An 8328-nucleotide genomic window follows, 5' to 3' on the forward strand; every position below is an offset into this window, starting at 1 on the left:
GTGTCATAGTTCAAGCCCTGTGACACTACTGTGCAGTAGTAACAAGCTACTGCACAATAAGCGACTCGTGTAGATGTGGCCACAGAGAATTATCCTGGAATGAGGCACCCCCTGGAGACAGCAGAGCACCACTGCGTTTATTTTGCACTACAAAAGCTCAAAATATTTCATTTTTGACGGTTTTGCTGCCCCTAGATAGAGTGTCGAATCGGGATGAATCAATTACAACTGTCAATCGAATTGCATTGCTTAGGTCTGGGAGGGTACCCGAGGCCTTGGAGAGAGATCAGTTTAACAGCTTAAGTCAGAATAAAAATCAAGGCTCATCAAAAAACGGAGAGCGAAATACGACTGACGTTTAGGTGCCTGTACTCACAGCTGGCGTAGAACAGCACCGCTGTGTGGCCAGTCTCTGTCAGGGCCCGGTGAAACATCTCCTCCGTCAGGGTTCGGATGAGGTCTAAAGGGAGTTCTCTCTTCCGGTCTCTGTGAATGGCCTCTACCACCTGGTCATCTTGCACATCTGTAATTCAGCAGCAGTAGATGAATGCACAAATAATGCTGGAATTCACTGTTTCTAAGCATTTGAATGCAAGGAAAAGACAGATGGGGGGGTGTATTATTATGCCCTGTGGAGCTACGTGGCACTAGGTTATTATTCTGTCCTATGGTACTAGGTGCTGTACATACCCATTAGGAAAAGACAGTCCTTGCCACAAAGAGCTTGCAACAGGTGGCTCCAAGGAGAGGGCCAAAACGCAGCAGAGCACCAGTTTCAATCAGGGCATGAAGCAGCAGCTGTTACTTGCTCCTATACCATTTGCTACTCATCGGACACATCTACACATGCAATTAATGTACATGAATAAAACTCCAATGCTTGTTGCTCTGGAGTTTATTACTCCCAGGCACGCTGTTTGAATGCGTGGCTGGGAGCAACTCCAGAGCAATAAGCTCCAGATTTTACTCATGCACGGCACATTGAGCCAGGTTGGAGCAGTTCTGGCTGTCAAGGAGCCCAGGGGTTTAGCCTGCCAGCCTGGAGCTGCTCCCCCAAGCTCAATGTGCTGCGGAGGGGCTGGCTGGGGCACAAGGATACTGCAGTGTGGGTCTACCTGGCAGGCAGCCCCTGCACTGAAGCACCCTCATGCCCTAGCCAGCTGGGGCAGCATCTACACGTGCACTGCTGCAGAGTAAAAAACTCCACAGCAAGATAGTACTTGGATAAGTACTACTCCGCTGCAGAGCTAATTATTTTACTCTAGTCTAATAGCGGTGCACATGTAGATGTGCAGATGTTTACTGTGCAGCTAATTAGTCTACTGCACAGTACATGTCTTGTGTAGACACATGCACTCATTAGAAACTTAGTGCTCCACTGAAGTGACTGGGATTAGGCCAATTTACACCAGGGAAGGATGGGGGCTACAGAGAAGAGAATACCCTTTTTCTAGGATACACATTGCATTTTTGTTTGTCTTGGACAACTTCTCGTGTTACGTGGGCTCTTGGTTTCCCTGAGAACTTACATGAAAGGATTGGAAACAGACAGTTTGTTTTTTCCAGAAAACAAGTGATTTTTAAAGCACAGACCAGGTGAACATGTACCCCTGGGCCCCCTGGCCAAGAAAAGTGGAATTTGAACGCAGAGCTCAAATGGGCTCTCAAAGAGACAGCAGCCCACACTTTCCAAGAGACTCATGGTTTATTTCAGAGTCCTGACTTGCAGTGTCCCAAAGGGGGATAATTTCAGCTTGTGCTGGGCACCCAGCTTCCAAAAAATCAGGCCCCTCTAAGATGCTTCAAATTGGACACCTAATAATTTAAGCCCCTTGTTTCACAGGTTAACTCTTCTTAGGAAGTAAAAAGAAGACACATTTCTTCTAGCCTTATCGCCATAAATAGCAGATAGATGACAACTCGTTGAGCTGTGGCAACTTTGCCCAATCTGGTGGAGAATTACTGCAGGAAGAAATCAGGAGTAAAACACTACTGGGGTAAATTACACTGATTTACGTTTCATCTATCCACTTCTGTTTAGGACATCCATTTGCTAGAGGCAAGCAGGCTTGCAGGTCATCCAGCAGCAAGGCAGAGTAATAGCTGTCTGCTTGTGTGGGCAACCTCAGGACACCTGTATGTCTGCCTGTTCCTGAACCTCCTGTCATTTATAGCAGCATACAAAACCAAGGTCATTTACATGAGGGCACATGCCTATCTGTCCACAGCCTTCACAATCAATTAGCACATAGCTACATATGCAAAGAATCCCAAACACCAGCACTACCTTTATCACTATTCTCTTTTTCTTCCTCTTCTTCTTCCTCCTCCTCATACTCCTGGAATTGTTCCCCTTTCAGCTTATTTTCCACGAGGGCAATAATTTCATCAGTATCCTCCAAAACCAGGTACTTGATGGGCACACCCTGGAGGAAAAGTAAAGCATCAGCTGTGACAACATATTTGCTTTTGACTGTGCCCGGGAACAGCTGGACTCACTACAAATTAGACAGAGCTACAAGGGTGTCCTGTTCCAAAATCAAAGGGACCATACAGCCCCTTTTCTGGAACTGATAAATGCTCCTGAACCCAGAGCTAAGACAAATAGGGAGTTTATACACATGCAGCAAAGCTGCTCCGAGGTGCTGTAATTAAAGCGCATCAGAGAAGACTTGATTAATCAAGTCTGCTGAAGCATGGTAATTACTGCTCTCCAGCAAACTCCAGCATCTCGTGCATTAGCATCCCCATGCTGAAAAATGGCAGCGGGGACACTAATGCACAAGACCCTCAAGTTTGCTGGAGCACAGTAATTACCATGCTCATTTGACGAGCTTTAGTTAAAGCACCACCGCCACCACCATTTTTCAGCACAGGAGTGCCGATACATGAGATGCTTCAGGTGCTTTAATTAGAGCGGCTCTTGGAGCTGCTCTAACTAAAGTGCCCCCCACACACTCCTGAAGCACATGTGTAAATTCCTGTAGCATGCAGACTGATGCCTAGAAGAGCTCCATTCAGCTTGGCCTGTTCCTCGAATGGAGCCCTTCTAGGCACCAATCTGCCCCTACTTGTCTCTCCTTTTGTGCTCTCATGTAGCACAAGCAAGGTAACATAGACAAGAAAGGGTGGCTCATATAGCACAGACTAGTTGACAGTGATGCTTCAGGTCACCCCTAAATAGCAGTGTAGATATACCTTCTCTGGCCTTGATCACTATAATATCATGGTATTAAGGGTTGTTAACCTCACAACAAAGCCCTGTGTGACAGGAAAGTATCCTTCCCATTTGCCAGATGGAGAAATGAGGCACGAGACATTTTCTCTGCCTTCTGCCAAACAAAGGTGAACATTTCATCTCCACCTGGGAGCCTGTCACAAATGGTCTTCCTGGGGAAAAACACAAATCCCTGCTAAAGGAAAGAATCTGGGTTGAAGCCAGCTTATCATTGAATGAAACCAAGAGGGCAACCACATTGATTTATATTCTGACTTGCCCCTTGTTGCATTGGCTTTCCCTTCTTTGTGTGACCTTGCACCTGTAACACAAGAAGGCTGCTTTAGCCTCCTGTATACAATGGGACCTGCTGGCTCAGAAACATAAAAACATATTTTGAGAGAATATTAATTTTTAATGAATTGCACTGTGGAAAAAATAAAGTGGAAAAACCCCAGCAGTTCATCCCACTGGCTCAGAGGGCAGGAACGGAGCAAGTGCGTGTCACTCACCAGCCAAGTGGCACTCCTCATGGGGAAGGGAGATTCCCATCTAGTCCTGCCTGCCTTGGAAGCACACGAGTCATTACCTTGCAGCGGTTGGCACTGTGATACCTCCATCAGCGCAAGCTAGGTCAGGTCCTTCTGCTGTTCCCCACACTCATTGCGCCCTGACCAGCCAAACTCATTTTGTGCCTGTCCTTCTTTTCCAGGTCATTAAGAGCTAGAATAAGTAATGCTAGAGCTGCCGGCTGACATGGACACAGCCCGACTCTTTGCTTTCCATCTCTTCATTAGTTTTGGACATCACTGGCTGCCTCTCACCCCATCATGATTTGGTTTCTTAACTAGCTGCTTCTCAGGGACTTTGTTAAAGGCTCTTTTAAAAGTCCAGATCCTTGGAGACTTCTATGGGACCAGCTGCCAGCTCTCTGCACCGGGTACTTCATTGACATTGAGATGCCTAGCTCCCCCAAATAAATGCTTGCTTCCTCTTGACTCATGAGATCTTGGGGGCACCAGGCCTGGGCAGCTGTGCCATGACCCACCTGTGCACTTACAACCTCCCCCCCCACAAACAAAACAACAACTAAAAACCCCTTTCAAGCCTTCAGGGGAAACTGTTAAATAACAGCAAGGAAAACTGCTGTGAAAAATCCCTTGCTACGTTTGCCGTGTTCAGAGACATGCCACGTAAATAGAAGGACTCACCTCCTCTGCTGTCTTCAGAGCAACATTAGACTGGAGAAGGACATTCAGACCCAAGGAGTCCCTTTGGAGATACAAACATGTCACGTTAATGAGGATGGTGCAGGATCAGGACCTCAGTACCCTCCTGGCCAGTCACTATGAAGTGATGTCAGCAATGGACATATCCCCCCAACCTTTGCCTTTCCCCATACCCTGTGGCCCAGGGCCCAGCCTGGCCTGCTGGAGGCTTTTGTCTCACATGCCAGGTTGCCCTGGGGCAGTGGGGCATTGTGCTGGCAGAGAACCAGCCCAGTTGGTCCCACTCAGTCCCACAAGGAGCTTTGCTGCCAGCCTCCTGGGACAGAGGGGCTGGAGCTCAGAGCTTCCCCCAGCCGCCAACCACCAGTGTCAGTGCCCAGGCCCACATGAGAAGGTGGCAGTCCTGGCACCCAGGCAGCATTGGCAGGAAAGGTGCCCACACTGCATGGAGGGTGCTCAGTCCCAGCCTTGATCCAGTGCAGTGGAGTAGAAAAGCTTCTGAGGGCAAACTGGGTCTCATTGAGGAACAAGGCTCTCCAAAGCTCCTGCCACAGCCTAAGGCTTCACCTGCTCAGGATGGCAGGACAGCTCAGGAAGCCCTGCTCCCAGCACGGCTTTGCCCATGATGTCACTTGCCAACCCCTGCAGAGACAGCTGGAGCCCCTGGGGTGGCACCTCTGAGCACTACAGTGGAGCAGGAGGGCTAAACTGGGGTACAGCCTCAGGGCAGGGGTGGCGGCTGCTCCAGGCTGGTGCCAGCACCCAAGTCTCAAAGCATGCACCAGACACAGTCCAGAGCAATCTCAGAGGCCAGCTTCCAGCTCCAGAGCATATTGGCAGGTACGGATGGGCAGGGCATAGGCAGGGCCGGGCCGGCCCACACCTTCCCAGGGTGAGGTCTAGACAAGCCCACAGGCCTCAGGCAGGTCCCACAGAGCACAGCCGCCATCCAGCGCCCTGATAAGAGTACGATCAATAGAGATCTCTGGACCCTAGGGGCCCTACTCAGCACAAACCCATGTGGTCACAACTCCCACCCCCTTCTGGGGGTTATTTAGTCTTCACTGAAGAACAAAACAAACCCTAGCCTGAGCTCTCTTCCCCAACCAGCTGGTGGTTTAAGGGCTCTCCCTGTCAGGCCTTCTGTATGACCATGCAGTTCCTCTGACCCAGATCAGGGCTGGGTCATGCTGCCTTCCCCCTGTGCAGCTGGATCAGAGACAGGTCAAGCCCTCCCCTCCTCACAAAGCCAGGGTGGGACCAAGCCAAGCCCTCTTACCCCTGCTGCACCCACCCCAGGTGCCGGAATGAGTCCACCAGCACTGCTCATCTGGCCCACCCTGCAAAAAGGTAGACACTGCCCGGGACCATCACAGCTATACCATCACTCTAATGCTGCCCTACCTGTGACAGCATGACACTGAGCTGACTTCGATGTAACAGAATCCAGCCCCAGCTCACAAGTTCTACAGTGTCCCAGCTACACACGCGTCTCAGGAGACCAGAAACTCGTCTGAGCCAACGTACCTTGCCAAAAGCGCAACGCCTGCTCTCCCCAGCAGCTGCCATGCAACAAATTCTGCAGTTCTGTGGTCAGCCTCGTAGGTCTCTTTCTGACTGAGGATGAACACCAGGGGCAGGCCGAGCTGCAAGTGAACTGTTGAAACCTTCTCAGGATCTGCAGCAACTTCAGTCTGAAGGAGAGACAGAGTCACGCGGTTAGACGCCTTCCCAGCATGCATGAACGAGGATGCTTAGGGGACTTTCAATCCCTTACACTAACTAGGTTGTCAGATAGTGTCCATGGTCCTCCTACGACAACCAGATCCAATCACCCAAAAAGCAGAACTCGGCTCACTGTCCTCTTTGCCTGCCCATCAGAGGCAAAACCGGAATGGAAGAGCCTCCTGTGCACTGGGCTGCTGGGATTTTAGAAGTTAATAGAATCTGAGGTTTTAAGGCCAGAAAGAAACATCACAATCATCTGCAGTGACTCCTTGTATAACCCAGGCAGCAGCATCTCCCTGAATGAATTCCCGTTTCAAATCCCATCACTGTGGTCAGATGGAAAACTCTTTGTTAGAAACGCAGCTGGATGGGACCGAGAAGCTCCCAGGGATGAAAAACCCACCATGAGACCAGGAAAATTGTTTCAAAGGGTAACTGCCTCCCTGTCAAAAAACTTCTGTGCCTTACTGTCCTTGCTGCCTGTGACCTAACATGTGGCTGCCACTCCCATTCATTTGAACCAGAAGCCAGCACCCAAATCCTGCAGGCAGCACTGAACCTCTTGTAACATGCAACATGCCCTGGGTTGCCTTCCCTTCCCATTCCCATTATGTTGCATGCCCCAGCAGGGATGTTCCACAGGCTGGCCCATTTCATTGTCCCATTCTCCCCCTTTTAAATTCCCTCCCCTACCTGGGCTAAAGCTGCAGCTGGGCTGGGCCAAACCCCTCCTAAAGGGGAATTCCTTTGTAGATGTAAACTGCCTGGGGCCCAACAAGATCAGCTACACAGTGGAAGTGGAGTGGCCACACAATGTGCAGCTCTGCTGCATAGTAAGCCACTCTGACCTAGCCAGAGTTACCCCTCGAGAAATGCAGAGCATCTTTAGGAGGGCTCTGTGGGCCAGAACATGTGGCTGCCTCCAGTAGCCAGCTTCATCTTGAGTAGTCGTTTGCCCGGTGTAAACTAGCTCTGTTGTCTCCTGGTGGGTGGGCACTGCAATGCTGCCTACAGCAGGCAAGCAGCTTAGGAGAACTGGTCATGCGTCCACTCTTACCATAGAGTAAAATCCAGGAAAAATTTCCCCCTCGCTCTTGCGTTGTGTCTGCACCCTGAGGCCTGGTGAGGAAGTCTGCCTAGGGAAGTTGTGGAATCTCCATCACTGGAGGTGTTCGAGAAGAGGACGGATAAGCACTGGTCAGGGATGATCTAGGTATAGCAATGCCAATGTCCTACTATGGGTATTCCCCATGCCTCTGGACTTTGCTGACTGCTGCATGAGTATGGGAAGGATTTTTTTGCCTCCTGCTGATACTTGGATCCATGGATCAACTCCCTCAGAAACACTGGCTGCTGGATGCAGCCCTGACTGGGCCATGGCATTGCTCCTGCTGGGACCAAAGCCAAAGGTTCTTGGGTAAAAGATCTTGCCCCTCTGATCAGGATCAGACTAATTGCCATATTTAGGGTCAGGAAGGAATTTTAACCCATGGTCATATGACCTGGAGGGGGTGGGGGGTTGCCTCCTTCTGTTCTGGGAGTTGTTTCCCTCTTCCTGGGATCTCTCAAGTATATTTTAACAAACTGCAGCAGCAGGACATTGGCCACCATGATCCCCCTGCTTTATCTGTGTCAGGTTTGGTGTTATGTCCTGTGATTGTATCAGGGTTGACTGGGAAGTTTTACCAATAGGTTGTTTGGACAGGGGTGATCCTGCCTCCTGCAGGAGGTTAGACTACATGATCACTGGAGGTCCCTTTCAGTCCTACTTTTCTATGATTTCTATGATGTCATGGACCCATTGAAATCAATGGGAGTTTTGCCATTGATTTTACTGGGGTTGGACTTTCACTCCTGATCCTGTCTATAACACAGCTGTAGACTACCCACCCTCCATGCCCTCAGCCCTACCCAAAAGACTTCAGTGAGATACAGCTCATGGCAAATCGTACCACAATAGGTGCCTCCATCAGCTTGAGATACTTGTGGATGTTGAGTGTGCTCAGTGGCTGCTCCATGGGAGTCCTTCTGCATGGCTGTGTTGGATCCATGACACGCTTACAGTGGCAGAAGAAGAGCTGAGCAGATAATCCATCAGCATCCTCAGTGCTGTGGGGGGGGGGGGGAAAAAAAAAATATATAAAAAGGGCGTAC

At 49.9% G+C, this 8328-nt stretch overlaps 1 protein-coding gene across 1 annotated transcript in view; it reads right to left on the bottom strand.

Annotated features, from left to right (window-relative positions):
* The window catches only part of TXNDC16 (thioredoxin domain containing 16), a 70289-nt gene that overhangs the window by 29227 nt on the left and 32734 nt on the right, over nt 1–8328 (bottom strand). The window contains exons 9-12 of the mRNA XM_014520500.2: nt 5974–6140; nt 4429–4489; nt 2288–2426; nt 377–523 (exon numbers count right to left, since the gene is read on the bottom strand). Of these exons, the coding sequence (XP_014375986.1) occupies nt 377–523; nt 2288–2426; nt 4429–4489; nt 5974–6140 (514 nt within the window). The remainder of the gene's footprint in view (nt 1–376; nt 524–2287; nt 2427–4428; nt 4490–5973; nt 6141–8328) is intronic.

Source organism: Alligator sinensis, unplaced genomic scaffold, assembly GCF_000455745.1.
Source record: "Alligator sinensis unplaced genomic scaffold, ASM45574v1 scaffold358_1, whole genome shotgun sequence".
NCBI lineage: Eukaryota > Metazoa > Chordata > Crocodylia > Alligatoridae > Alligator > Alligator sinensis.